At 41.8% G+C, this 14,844-nt stretch overlaps 1 protein-coding gene across 2 annotated transcripts in view; it reads right to left on the bottom strand.

Annotated features, from left to right (window-relative positions):
• LOC140301815 (chromodomain Y-like protein 2) overlaps positions 1 to 14,844 on the bottom strand; it is a 34,217-nt gene that overhangs the window by 5,937 nt on the left and 13,436 nt on the right. For both annotated transcript variants that reach the window (XM_072380438.1, XM_072380437.1), the window contains exons 2-3: positions 9,700 to 10,306; positions 3,834 to 4,051 (exon numbers count right to left, since the gene is read on the bottom strand). In XM_072380438.1, the coding sequence (XP_072236539.1) occupies positions 3,834 to 4,051; positions 9,700 to 10,306 (825 nt within the window). The remainder of the gene's footprint in view (positions 1 to 3,833; positions 4,052 to 9,699; positions 10,307 to 14,844) is intronic.

The following is a 14,844-nucleotide window of genomic DNA, read 5'->3' as shown; positions in this document are numbered from 1 at the left end:
CAAAATGTTTTCTCAACTTAGAAATGACAAAATGGGCATGTTTGAAAAAAAAATCAGACAGGCGTTATTCGGCATAAGAAGGCAAGTGTTTGGCCTCATGTTGTCTCAAGCCGGGGAGAGTTAACCAATACTAACCCCAGCCCCCACATCCCTGCCTGCAGTCAGTCAATCAGCACACTCTGTCGCTGCATTTTAATCAGATTACCACCCTCTGACCCATATTAACCATTCAACCTCAAATTGAACTTAATATCCCATGTCTCACTGAGCACACGATCTGGTACCAGTTTGAACTGGATGTGCCTTCTGTGTGTGCGCGCACTTATTTTACATAAATTTGTTGACACAGTCCCATCTTCCTACCACTGAATAGATGCGTCTAGCTGGGAAGTTTAGACAAGTGGGTTCAGCTTAAGGATGTAATGGTAGGGTTAGGAGATAGGAGATGTCTCCAACACAATGTCCTCTGTAGTGATGGAATCTGCGTGTGGGAACAAACTGTGCTGTTTTAGCGAGATTAATTAAAAGTCCCGCTCACACACACAAAGCAGAGATGGACAGATGCTAGATGCAGACAGAAGGCAGACAGCAGTCAAAGTGACATTTGCGCACAGTCAGCAGAGATCGTGATGTTTAAAAAAAAAAAAAAAAACTGTGATAAGACTAACAAAAAAAGAGTGAGGAAGAATGGGCTGCGACCCATCTCACGCCATTGGTGAATGTAGACTTCTGTGAATGTTCCCGTCATACCCAAGCCTGACAACGTCACCTGCCACCAGTTAATCTGCTCATTGTACAATCTTCCACAATGAAAGTTAATTCTATCTCCTTGATATTCCTCCATCTTTCTTTGCACCTCTCCCAACTTTTCTTCATTTGCTTCAATGCTTAAAATACAATGAAGTCGGTCTGTTTGTCTCAGTGAATAATGGTTCAAATTAATTATTACGTTGGAGATTTCAAGATTTCTAACACTTTAGAAAAACTTCCCAACTTTTCTGGAACTGAGATTTGAATCATTTCAAATCGAAAGAACGGAACTGAAAGAGGAAAATACTATAACTGTCCCAATTCCAGTGATTTGTATCATGAAAAAAAAAAAAGTCGAGTCCGTCTTACATAACCTTCCTTCCTGTTCTCTGAAGCAGGGACCAATGTCAGGGTTTACTAAAGCGTAGAGATCACATATACATGTCATATCCACAGGTTACGGAGCCGTGAGAACAACTTTCCCCTCATCTCATGGCTTTGCTTACAAACAGCAGGTCGGTAAAGGGACATGCTAAATGGTTAGGGTTACAATGAAACAGATGGCAAGGTGCCACCCCCTTTACAGCATATAACGGGAAAGATGAACGCCATAAGAACGCAATACGACAGGTAGCATGTCACGGATTGGCATGTCGTTACTAATGCGCTGTTTCATGGGAAAAGTTGCTCAAACTTTGTTTTTTTAAATTTTTTTACAAATTATTACACCGTGCTGAATCATTATAATTCATCCTAAAATTCAAACAAATGAATGTAAAACAAAATGTGTCAGTGCTTCATGCCCTGATAGTATCCATATGACACAGAGCTTCTTCAGGATAGAGCAAAATACGCAACAACCCATCATCTTGTGGCCACGAGTTATGAAGAAGCTTCCATGCATCATTTATCACTTTTCCATCCAGCAATAGCTTGCAGCCATAACTTCATTACGCCCCCCCCCTACACATTCTAAACCTGCGGCCTCAGAGTAACGCTTAATTCCCACTAAATACATATTTCCCACAAACAGTCTCAGACTCATCAAAGTGGACTTATGTAATCCAGTGGATGCACAGTTTAAGCAGTTTCCAGCGACATACAGATGTTGGTGATGAACACGACAGGGGACAAAACGTGAAAGCACATCAGGCCAGAAAGGTGACACAACATTACCAGTTAAAAAGCTCACGAGACTCACATTTAAAGTAGTGCTTGTGAAAAAATGCAGAGGGATATTTTTCAAGATTTTCCCATCTGCAGTCCCTCAGGAAGCACACCCATAGACTCTCTTGTTCCTGCAGCTTCAAAGACCAAGAGACACTATCCGAGCTGTTTGATAAGCCCACAGCTTACGGGCTTACTGTCACACATGAAAGCACACACACACACACACACACACGCGTGCACACACAGTTAAGGGCTCTTGAGTGCCTGTGAGGTACGGGCTTCCTTGTCTACAATGATGTATCAAAGCTAGAACAGCCATCTGCGGAAGATCTGAGACACAACCTAACCATCTGAGTGGAGGAAAATCCTGTTTGCTTTGAGTTATGAGCCAGAGGTGGAGGACTCTGGCCAGCCTCGATTATGCTAAGATACCTCGAAGGAATCCGTCAGAGAAGACGAATAACATTTCTGCACAACTAAAAATTCCTATCATTATTTTACTCATATAATGAATGCTTTTTTTTTTTTGTTGTTGTTGTGGTTTGTTTTTCCAACAGATGAAAACCGTTGCTGGTATGAAGCTGGAGAAAGCAATCGATTCCTCAGTATATCTTTAAAAAAAAGTAGCTTAACCGGCTTGTTGCTGACTGGACTGTGGACATGAACATTCGATCACAGGCTGGAACGTCCCTGCAGGCAACGTGTTCAACAAGTAAACCAACACAGTTCATGCAGTTGCAGAGCTGAGACCCATTACATCCGAGACTCCCGGTACTCCAGGTGGACACGATCTCCCTCTCATTTAAGTATTTTGTTTCTTTACCGTCTTTACCGAGGAGGGCCTGTAGTTAACCACATGTTAACACAGTTCTTTGGAGTTAATCACTGTGACAGACAAGGAGCAACTTTTAATATTCAGGCTCAGTGTTGATTGTGCAGCAGGAATTTAAATGATACCGTGCCGGCAGATGATCAACAAACTGCTGAGGAGTCCGTGTGAATACAGAGAAAAAGCCAGAGAACGCAGCTTGGCTCAGATTATTCATCCCTGAATGCCCCGTAGAGAAGACACAGCTGGTATATATGACCTAATCAAAAATGCTTCTAAAAATAGTGAGAACCTGCTTAATGAGTGCAACGTATTAAATATTTACGAAAACTTTTTGTTGTTTTGTGTCTCAGTCTCAGGAAGTACATCTCTTAGGATCGAGGAATTGGAGTTGGGTACATCGTTTTGCATGTTTAATCTTATATACTCCTGTCAGGAGAGGAAGAACATTATTAGAACGGGACAGTATTGGGAAAATGTCAATCTGCAGCTGCAGTGGGAGCACAACACAGCAGTGGAACGGAAAACTGCCTCAACTGTCATTGCATGTAGACACACAATGATATCTGCAGTCTTTTAAAGAGGAAAAAATGGCACACATTCACTGGCATGCTCACACATTTAAGGAAATGTAATTCAACAGAAGAGGAGTGATGCTTTCACCTGTATATGGAATCTATTATATATCTGATTGGAATGTTATGTCAAGTTAGAATAAATGCAAATTCTTCAAGCAATTATGTTTTGCCTGTAAGGACAGCCATTATAGAAAGCTCTTCTCTACGAATGTGCAGCAGATGCAGATGCCATACCACTGGATTGAATGTACTGCACCCCAATTACTTGCAGAAAGCTTGTTTTTTTCAGCAGTGCCGCTTGTTAGATTCCTACGGACACCTCTCATACCCGTCAGCTGTCACATATAACCACAGCTTTTCTGAAACCAGCTGTTAATGTGGACGTGGCGACTCTTGGTACATTTTCATCACAGTAAAAAGCAACTAAAGGGCCAAACAGACGAGAAGGAAGAAAGAAGGAAGAAGAAGAAGAACAGGATTTTCACATTGCACATGGCTGTTCTCACCTCTGGCGTAAGAGCGTTGTTGTCTGTCGTTTGACTGGAGAGCAGGACGTGCGTGAAGCCCTCCTCCTTCCTGACAACAATGTCTCGGAATCGGCAGTTGCTCTCGTTCTGTCGCACGTTGTACCTGAGCCGCTTGTCAAAGACATAACCTTTCTCCTCACCCAGCTTCCGCTTTACCGAGCTGTGCAGATGCATCTTTCCGTTGGCCAGAGCAGAGCCTGACACAGATGAGGGACGACAGAACAGGTCCATTTGTTTTCAAGGTTATTGCAACTATTGACAACTACTGACATTCATCGGCAACGTTACGTTAAAACTCAGTCAGACTTTGCATTGTTACAGCGATGCAATATCGTAAGTTAAATGTTTCGATCAAACTGATAGAATAACTAGATCTTCTTGATTACTCCTTCTTTAAAGAAAAAGAAAAAAACTGCCACCACATATAAATTGAAACATGAAGTAGCTTTGTGATGTGTACATTTTAAGAAAAAAAAAACAACTTCTTTTTCACTTCAAACTGAGAAATGACCTAAAAGAGCAGGCCGTATAAGTGGACTTTTAAATGCTGTGCACATCCACAGGTGGACAGAGTCGTCTCATGGAGGGTCATCTGAGAACTGCTGTTTCTCCTCCTTGCATTGCCTTGTATGTGCTGCTCAAGTGTGGCCTGCATGACTTAAAAGTAAGTCAAGTAAACTCTTCCACAGTGCGAAGTTTTCTGTGTGCCTTTGTGAGAGACGTGACCTAGAAAGACCCCACGGGGGTCAGGCTCGCTGAGCTCAAAATACTCTGTGAGGCGACTGGGGGGGCTGAATGTGCAAAAACCTTCTCAAGGAACACAGCCCAGACAATACTGGAGGGACAGCACCGTACACGCACCCAAACTGAACACCTCCGAAGAAGCCATCTAACCCGACAGAGCTGCAAATCCTCGATGCATATGGCAATATTTCAGTTTTTCCTTTTTAATAATTTGCTAGAATTACTAGCAAACCAGCATTTGGGATAAGGAATAAGGCTACTACACATGTAAATCTGAGCCATCGCTGTGGGGTTCAGTGAATCCGAGCCTGATTGCATTAACATTCGAACTTTGAGAGATTTAACACTCTGCAGTTGGGTTTCCTTTTGATCTCAGGTTTTACATGTGAGAAGCAAGTCATTTTCTGACCTTTTCAGATAGAGAAGCCCCAATTTAAAGAAGGGTTAGTCTTTTCATACACACACACACGTGTACATGTACACATAAATACATATTTATATGTACACAACTATTATGTCCCATTATTATTCTCATTGTCTTATTTATCACATTATTTCTGCCAAAACACGACCTCAGCTCTGGACTCTCAGGTGGAAGGATGAAACGATAACTGAAGTGATTCAGGCAAACCTCAGTTTTCTCAACACAAAATGTGGCCAATAATCAGAATGATGAAATCAGTACAGCAAAAAAATGGAGACTTTGACATTACGTATAAGGAGCGTCCATCGTCTTTTTTAAAGCCTAAGTGACTTCTGGATGAATAATGCAGTATACCAGGGGAGAGAGAGGCAATAACCATGCATATAACCTCTTCCTTCATGCAAGGTGGTGCTTATAAAGACAGAATGTGTGGCGAGCATTCTTCAGACCCTGCATACGGGTATATCTATAGCGATAAAATCCTTATACCGTATTAGGTGGAAACATTGTCTGTTTTGCACAAAACAAAACCCAAAATGTTACAAAGCTTTTTTTCTCTGATGTAGTCCCTGATTGCCAATTTAAATAGTATACACTTATTCAACTGTGGGTGGTATAACGAACTGCCACCATGTGTCATGGCTGCACATAAAGATGGCTCTTGAGGATTTTAAAAAGCAAACGAGTATTTGGAGAGCTTTCAGATTTTCCAACACAAGATTAGCTCAAACTCTGCTGCTTCCAAACACTGTTAAAGAAAACACACCATCACCCATCTGTACATCCGTGCCTCCCTCCTGATCACCTCCAAGCAAGGCTGTAGCTATACTGTACAGGTTATGCGTTCATCTGTTGCAGACAAAGCAGAACTTGCCAGTTGTTCTTCAATAGCTCCAATGCTTTCGTTCTGAGTTTTCTCTCGTTTATTATTCCTCATTTTCAACCTCTGCCGGGTTCTTTGCTCTGAATTTACAGAGTTGGCCTCTGTTATGCTTTTCATTTGGAAGTTTATGTTCTGTGCGCGATTACACCACGGAGACCACCGAACTAAACCGATTTCATACTTTTCTACTTAACGGATGAGCGTCACATCACAGCTTTGTGTCGGCCCGTGTTGAGCTGAAATGGCAGTATGTCGTTGTGGATGAGAGAGTCTCGTCCGCTGGCAGTTTGTTTCCACAATAACCTGTTAATGTGTCCTGATTACAAGGTCATTGTGCTGTATGCGCCCTATGAGACGCTGCAATGGATTTTTAGTTTTATCGATACTACAGACTGTGTTCCGACAAGCATGAGAGCGCAAGGCATATGCCTGTCCTGCGCTGGGCAAATTTCTAAGCCCTTAAAACCACCTTGATCACCTCCACCATCGTTGTATAGTTTGCATTCTGAGGACATGAGAATACATCCAAGCTAGATCCAGCATACCCCATTTTAAAACACAGCTAAACACTATTAACTATGAATTAGATTTGCTACATAGAAAAAAAGCCTATGAATTGCAACGATAATTCGAGTAATAGAAGAAGTTACCGAGAATTTAAAAAAAAAAAAACACTGCAGAAATGTAAATTTAGAAAAAACAGACTACAATCTAACCACATTAACCATATGAGTTTACTCCGGTCTGACATTTACTCTCTGCTGTGTCTCAGTGGTAAATGATCATGTAAAAAAGAATGTGTCAAAGGAGTCATATGACCGTGGAATGTCCCCCATGACGTGTACCATAGTGGTCAGAAATGATAGTCGATAGTAAACCAGGCCCCTCGTAGGTACTTAATAAATAGATAAGTGACAAATTGAGAGAAAGCTGAGCACTCGACCCCACAGTAAAGGGATCTGGTGCCCCAGCTGGGAAAGGTCTCTTACGGGATGAAAATGGCCCCCCATCCATAGAGCACGAAGGATCAATGAGTGATCTGACAACCATGAAAATGATGTGAATCATGCTAGTGATTTCACAGTCACCCGAGTGCGAGCAATCTGAACCACAGAAAGAGCTGTCTGTGAAACGTCATAATGGAAAACACCACATACGGGGATATTCTTTCTGAATGATTTTGAAATCCCCAGTAGAGTTCCTGAGATCTATAGCGGTAGTGCCAAAGAGCACTGAGGGTGCTCTGGAGGCATGTGATGGTCCAACACCTCACAAACACAATTTATTCTTCAATTTAAGACCCATCTGCACACACATGCTCTTGAACATGCATTCTACACAGTCTGAGGTATGGCAACTGTTAAGATTCTGGCACCTGGAACTCTATTTACAAATTATTATAGATATAAAGGAAAAGACAAAAAAAAAAGCCTCCATAATTCTACCACTGACTATATCCTGGATATCTTTATGTTGTTTCTGAAATATTGAAAGACAAGGCTTCGTTCTGATGTGGATTTACTGCTCAACAAGTCAAAATGGCTTGTTCAAAACACAAGTAATGATTAACTTTTGTGGTTCAGACCATGGACTGTGACCCAAGAGTTAAATTTATAGGTGTTATCAGCTCTCCTGCGCTAAAGAACCTCAATAAGAGCTTTTACAAGCCATGTGACACCACAGTACTCTGCGAGGTAATAATGTGCACCTGCTAAACCATACAGCATGTCTTTCACAAGCAATGCAATCGATCATGTAACTAGACATGTATGTCTTTGAAAACCTTGAGATAACGTGCCATTTTTGGAATTGTTGTAGTAGGACGGGGTATTTTGTGAGGCCTATGGAATTACTGGATTTTTGCATTACTTAATCATAGATTGTGGTCTCAGCTTCACTTCATTCACAATTCAGCTAAGAAAAAAAAATACGTAAGCGTCTGCTAATAGCTTTTACAAAAGCTACTTGGACTCAGATGTTTCAACAAAGAAGATGAGAATGGTAATGAACATGTACAGCTGTTTGACCATCAATGTAAAAGCATCAAAAGTTTGCTTCAGTCAGTTCTTTGATACTGACAACCTTACGGGAGAAGCATTGTAGAGAAGGAAAAGAGGTGATGAGCCTTTCTGTACACTTCCCGGTTCATCCCTTTCTGATAAAAGAAACTGTCTACAGTACTTATGGTAACCCAGTACGATTGTAACTCTCCCAAAGAGTGGGTGTATTACCGTGTACAACACTAGCAGCAGGAGCGCAATTCTAATTCTAAGCAGAGGAAAATAAGCCAAGGGTGGGAGCAGAACACCTGCAGAAAATTCTACCAACTTGGTCAAATGTTTCTCATGTGAAAACTAAACCTAACGGTGTTAATAGAAGGACACCACAAAAGTGATGCTGTATGTTTCAAGTAAAAAAAATAAAACTGGATATTCTACAATGCATGTGGAACAGATGAGACTAAATTAACCTTTTCAAACTATTTCATTTCTAAAGAGCACTGCACACCAAAATCAACAGTGACTCACTGCTACAGCCAATTTGCAGAACCCTTTTTAACACATGTGTTGGCGCAAAAACCCTGACACCACCGTTCTCCTCATAATTCCCACATGGCAAAACACTAGCGGCTCAGGCCCGCATTGCTGTGTCCTAACACGCATCGTACCAGCGTGGCAGAATCAGCTGGTTAGAGTGCCGCGTTCTCAAAGCCAAATCGATGTGTTTCAGCACTTATGCGGTGGGATCATTTTGCCTCCGTTATTACCTCCCTTGCCGGCTTTGAGGCATATTAGCAGCGGATTGACTTCAACTCGCCGTTCCCCCCTCTGTACTTTCGCAAATGACGCTCTCGACAGTCTCGTCTTTAAAAGGCACATGTGGAAAAGGCTGTTGAAGTAGATGGAGGGTCATGATTTGAGGCTGCTTTGCTACCTCAGAGCTTGAACACCATTTAACATCTATTTCAAACCTATATCAACACATTTTACAGCTAAATGTCAGGGCAACAGTCGCTGACCTGAAACTTAGAGACTCCTGAATTAAAAGAAAAAAAAATAAAATCGTGTTTTGTTGTGGCTAAGCCTTAAACTGAGATGCTGTAGCATGACCCGTTTCAAAAGCTGCTGATGGAGGTAGCTGCTGCAAAAATGATGTAAGAAAGTTTAATACATTGAGGGATTACTCAGCATGAGCAGACAAGTACGTCTGTTCTCAAATGATGTCATTTTTATCTTTGATTAGATTTAAATAACAACCAAAGAGGCGAGTTGAATGAAATGAAACATTGCAAACAGATGGAAATTGACAAATGAAGTGGATAGTGTAGTAGTATGATTGCCACCTTTCATGTGGGAGACCTGGGTTCAAATCCCCTGCATGAAAGGTAAAACCTCCAGTAGGGGTCCTTAGGCAAGACCCCTTTACCCTATCCGCCTACCTGTAAGTTGCTTTTGATAAAAAACGTCTACCAAATGCATAAACATAAACATAAATCTAGTATCGTGACCGATTTTAAGTTCCAAAGCTGGATTAATAGCATTTTGAATGGGGTCCTCTTCTTTTCTTTTTGAACACAAGGACAGGAGTGGTGCTCTCACCTGTTTTAGAAAATCACTTTACATCTGACTTGAATTTCATTTCTAGCTAGAACAAATACAATTCATCCTAGTGAGCATGTTTTGCCCGGTTCATGCTTCAGTCAGCTGTCCATGATGTTAAATATCGGATTACAACATCAATATCCAGTTTATGAAAATAAAGCAACCGTTTCATCTACTTTCTCATAAGCTTACCTATTTCAGTAGTGAACTGTGGTCCAGTGATATCCTTGTGTCCTAAATCTTCTTCCACTCTATCTGAAGGCAGTCTATGCGACTTTGCTGCTGTCCTGTACATTAGAGGCTCCATCTCTCCATTTGGGAGTCCATTATGAGGAATCCTCAGAGGAGGAACAAATTGAGGTGCACCTGATGGAGGAGCCTTGTATGTCATGGCTTTGCTCATTCTGTCACCTAAAGCATGTTTCCCAGCTCCGACTCCCACTTTCCTTTGTTTCTGAGTGGGTTCCGACCCTCCACTTCCAATCCCCAGAACGGATTCTTCTCTCATCCCGACAGCTGGACCACAAGTCCTTTTCTTCTTACGGGCCTCAGGCCGAGCTCGGAAACTTTCGCTTGCAGAGGCATGACTGCTGATGATGGGCTCCCCACGAATTTTTGGGACCTTGGGTCGTTTGTGCGAGTGCCGTCTCAAGCTGTTGAAATGGTCAATGAATTCCTCGCAGTGCAGTAGGTGGTGCTCTGGTTCCCAAGTGTCCTCCTTACTTCCATAACCTTTCCACCTAATCAGATACTCCCACTTACCCTTCTTGTTCCGCCTCTTGTCCACGATCCGCTCCACCTGAGGGCCACAGACAAAAGGGAAGCAATTAGGAAAATCTCCTTGATCACCTGAAAATGTTTGAGTTAAAGATATTCTACCCTTTTCGAGGCTCAATGAAAATGGCTGCATTATAACTTGGGCATATGAAAATCATTCAAAGTCTGGCCACATTTTTCTGATCCGATTCCTCTACAACCTGGACTTAACCTGGAAAAAAGCTGAGATGCTGCATATAAAATGCGAATTAAAACAGAGTGCAATGATTTGCAGATCCCAAAAGCTAATATTTGACTGACAATAGAACATAGAAAACGTCAAACATTGAACTCGGGACGTTTTACCATTTCATACAAAATATAAGCTCATCTTGAACTTGATGGGACAAGGACAGGGCAATAATTACCACTGTAGCATCCCCCTTCAGTCTGGTGTACAATTCAGGCTGTTAAACAGTCCTGGAGCTTGTTTATTGTATTTTGTGTTTCATGAATCGTCAGATGTTTTCAGTTGGTGAAAGACCTGGACTGCAGGCACACCAGTTCAGCACCCGGACACTTCTATTACAAAGCCACGCTGTTGGAATAGTCTTGCTGACATATATAAGCCCTTCCTTGAGAAAAATGTCATGCAAATAGGAGCATATGCTGCTCTAAAATCTGTATGCCTTTCAGCATTGATTGTGCCTTTCCAGATGTACAAGTTGACAGTTTCATAGGCTTGAATGCACCACCGTACCGTCAGAGTTACAGGCTTTAAACTGAAGAATGATAACAAGGGGGGAGGGGGTTCTTCTCTTTAGTCCAGAAGACGCATCATCCATTACTTCCAAAAAGAATTTCACATTTTGAGTCATCTCATCACAGAACAGTCAACTGTGCTTCAGTCAGTTTCGAATGAACTTCAGCCCAGAGAAGATGGCGGTGTTTCTGGATCTTGTTTCCTTATGGTTTCCTTGTTGTCTCTTCTTTGAAGATCACGGGCATCCACTACTGATTTTTGGCTGTGTCCCTTGCGCACAGATTTGTCTCCATATTCTCTGAATCTTTTATACATGTAAAGATATTATGCTCTGTAAATCAATTTAGGAGTATCATGTTGCAGTATTATCTATTGTGAGTAAAATGCTCATTTATTAGATATGGAAATCATTCTTTTATTATCTACATGGCATCCAAAACTTTTTGCAATTAGGGCTGTGAAATGCTGTCTCCTACTTGTAGGACTCATGCTGACCTTATATTACATTACATTACCCCCCCCCCCCCCCTTCAGATTCAGGTTCTCATTGCACTTTCTACGACTGGTGATTTCTGATCAATTTACCACTCAAGTTACAAGACACACTACTGAATAAACAATGGTCAAATGGAAGCATATTAGGTGGGAATCAGGATTCAGTGGGGAAGTCCCAATGGGAAACAGATAACTTATGAAAAAAAAAACCTTAGTCCATAGCCACTAATAAAAGTAGTTGCTACTAACGAGCCCTTTGGCTGTGGGTGGCTATGACTATATGAGCCCTACATGAAAGCAGCTGCATGAAAGCAATCTCTAGCCAAAGTCTGACTGAAAGTCACTTTAATTCCACAACAGATAGTGGACAAAGTAGACAATTAAGGGCTATAATTAGGGGCAGCTGCGGCACAGCTAGTGGAGTGGTTGTCTTGTGATAAGAAGACTGGCAGTTCAATCCTCAGCATGTGCATTGATTGAAGTGTCTTTGGGCAAGAAACTAAACCTCACATTGCCCCCCGATATGTTAATCTGTGAGCGAATACAAAGATAGAGGGCGTATATATGATAAGCGCTGCAGGAGCATCTGCTTGTAAACGAGAAACAAAAGTGCTCTGAAGAACCTTTAAAAAGGGTGCTACAAAAGTGTGGACCATTTAGCATAACATCCAGCAAAACACCAAAGAAGAAGAAGATCTGTCAGTCCAGCACAGACAGTTAAACACAGATATACTGAGCAACAATGTGAATGAAGAGTGAATGTTTTTTCCGAGTGCGTGTGTGTGTGGTTCAGAAACACCTGATACAGAAACGGTATCAGCTGTTGGGATCAGGACCAAGGCTGGGTCTTGGTGTATGTGTTCATATATTAGTAACCGACACAAACCAATTCTGTATAACTAATTTGAACATCGATTTCCACGTGTGGGTGAAATCAAATGACGAGCTCAAATACACTGCAGTCAGATTTGGAGACATTGCAGGGCAGTGTCAAATCTTGAAAAAGGTACATTTTGTGACATCTGTCAAGTTCAAGATAAGCGCCAACTCCCCGTAAAGCACAGATAAAGAGACCAGAGCGGAGTCCAGAGGAGCTGCAGGCTGCTATCATGAGGAAACCTGGAAGGTCAGCGCTCTGAAGCCAAAGCAAGACGAGAAAGAGCATTTTACAATCGCATTAGGCCGGCACCTGAAAATACTTTAATGCGAGCGCCTTGACACGAACGGTAACTGAATAATTAAAGAGTAACAAGTGACACTTGGCACACACACACAAATCTCAGCCAAAACAACGCATGAAGAATAAACCAATGATCACGCTCCAGATCAACAGAAAAAAAAATCATCTTGATCAAACGCGATGTTGCAGCCAAGACCATCAAAAGCTTGTCGAACAGCATGGCAGCAATTCCTGTCTTATCATACTGGGTGCATCCATCTCTTTTTCTGTAAACTACTAAATACTTCATCATAACAATAAAATGATGGCCGTTTCTTTCTTAAATGAAATTAAAGAATACTTTATTCATCCCAAAGGGAAATGGCATCATTTGTGCATTTCTAAAACATATAACGTACGTTTTCAGTGAAAAAAGGAAACTGTTGGTGAACAAATGACCCAAATTGCTTGATTTTCTGACAGAACAACAATGATGTTGTCGTCAACCAGCTACGCACAACGTGTGACTAATCACTCGAAGGACTGAGGACATGCACATCAAATGAGAGCGTGGATCGTCTCCCTTTGATTGCATTCAACCAGATTTTGGCAAGGTGGTAATTGGAGTGAAAGTGACATCTCTGGGTGACAAGATGTTCACGTTCCATAACCTGATAAAGAAAGGGTAGCCTCTTATTTAACAAAAAAAACCTTGCCTGGAAGCTTCTTTTTTTTTTTTCCTCTTTGGCTTCTTCATTGACTTAATTAAAAAAAACAGCTTTTAAGTGTGACAGTTCGGAGGGAAATTATTTTCCAGCCGTGACAGAAAAACGGGGGAACGGATCACAGAGGCCAACTGGAAGCATCTTAACCAAGCTTTGTGGAGGAATGCAATGTTTAACTAAACGTCTGTTTAGACATTTTTTTTATACAAAAGACCAATCTTCTGTGTTGGTGTAAACAGAGATCGTGTACAAACAATTTCAGAAATGGCCCTTAGAAAATAGCTTCCATATTTGATACAGAAAGATGAAAGTCTGTGTCTGATAGACCCACAGGATCTTACCCCCCAACTATGGAGGCATCTCCCACTTTGACTTTGGAACTTCCAACCCACACTCAGTACAGATGTTCTGACACACTTCTGAAACACGCTGCTGTCCCAGAGGCCTCACCGTGTGGTCCAGCTGGGGACTGGGGTCCAGTTTGCTGTGGTTGACCCCGGCCCACCTTGTGCTGCCACAATTAGTGCCTCCACATTCTCTTTCAAACCAGCCTGATAAGAAAAAGTGGTGCTTACAAGAAGCCCGGCCTCGTGTCAGTTATCAATCATACTGAAGACATCTGGAAGCGTACGCTGCAGTGTTTTCCAATGGAAGACATGCGCCAACGACTTATATTCCAATGACTGTGTGCCACTGATAGAACAATTATCACTGAATGAACAGAACTCAACCAAACACCGAAGTTTGAACTTATAAAAGTTGCTGGTGGCACAACTGTCGCCTCTTTTCATCACATGGTTGAAAAGGTGGCTCTCGCTGCCTGTGCAGAGTTGAACTTGTATGATCTGCTGGGCAGAAAGGATCACAACAAGCGCAGGAAAGTCGATTTGCAGGAGCAGCAGATCACACAGTCACCGGTTCTGTGTTGCGTTTCCATCACTGTACTGAGTTGGAAGCTTGTTGTTAGCAAATTGCAGTGCTTTCCTGTCAGAACCTGGACACAGGCACCACTAGAACTGCCATTACGTCACTTTATCGGCTCGCCATGTTTCACTTATATAGAATAATAATTTAGAAGAGAAGAAACTGGAAGGTGTAAAGATGTGATGAGGGGCTGAAAAGCTCCAGTGCAAAAAAACAAACAAAACAAGAGTGACAGAATTTTCAAGGGAACAAACAAATAATAGAACTGGTTTGTAACGAGTGGATGATGAGTCTGACAACTGGTCTACTCCTCGCTTTGTCATCATGTTGCCGAGCAAAGTCAAATCACCAGGCGCAGAACTCTCTTTAAATGTAATCTGAAGTGTGAGGATTAAACATCTTGGAACATGTTCAATGGAAAGAGGAAAAAAAGCAGCACACAACCCATCCCTTTCCCAGAATGATAACTCTGAGATGAGTTATGATGAATCTCAGGAAACATGTGACACCAGTTT

This window comes from Leuresthes tenuis, unplaced genomic scaffold (genome assembly GCF_036924035.1).
Source record: "Leuresthes tenuis unplaced genomic scaffold, fLeuTen1.0.hap1 SCAF_2, whole genome shotgun sequence".
Classification (NCBI taxonomy): domain Eukaryota; kingdom Metazoa; phylum Chordata; class Actinopteri; order Atheriniformes; family Atherinopsidae; genus Leuresthes; species Leuresthes tenuis.
Note: the sequence above shows the minus strand (reverse complement) of the source record. Positions and strands in the feature narration are given on the sequence as shown.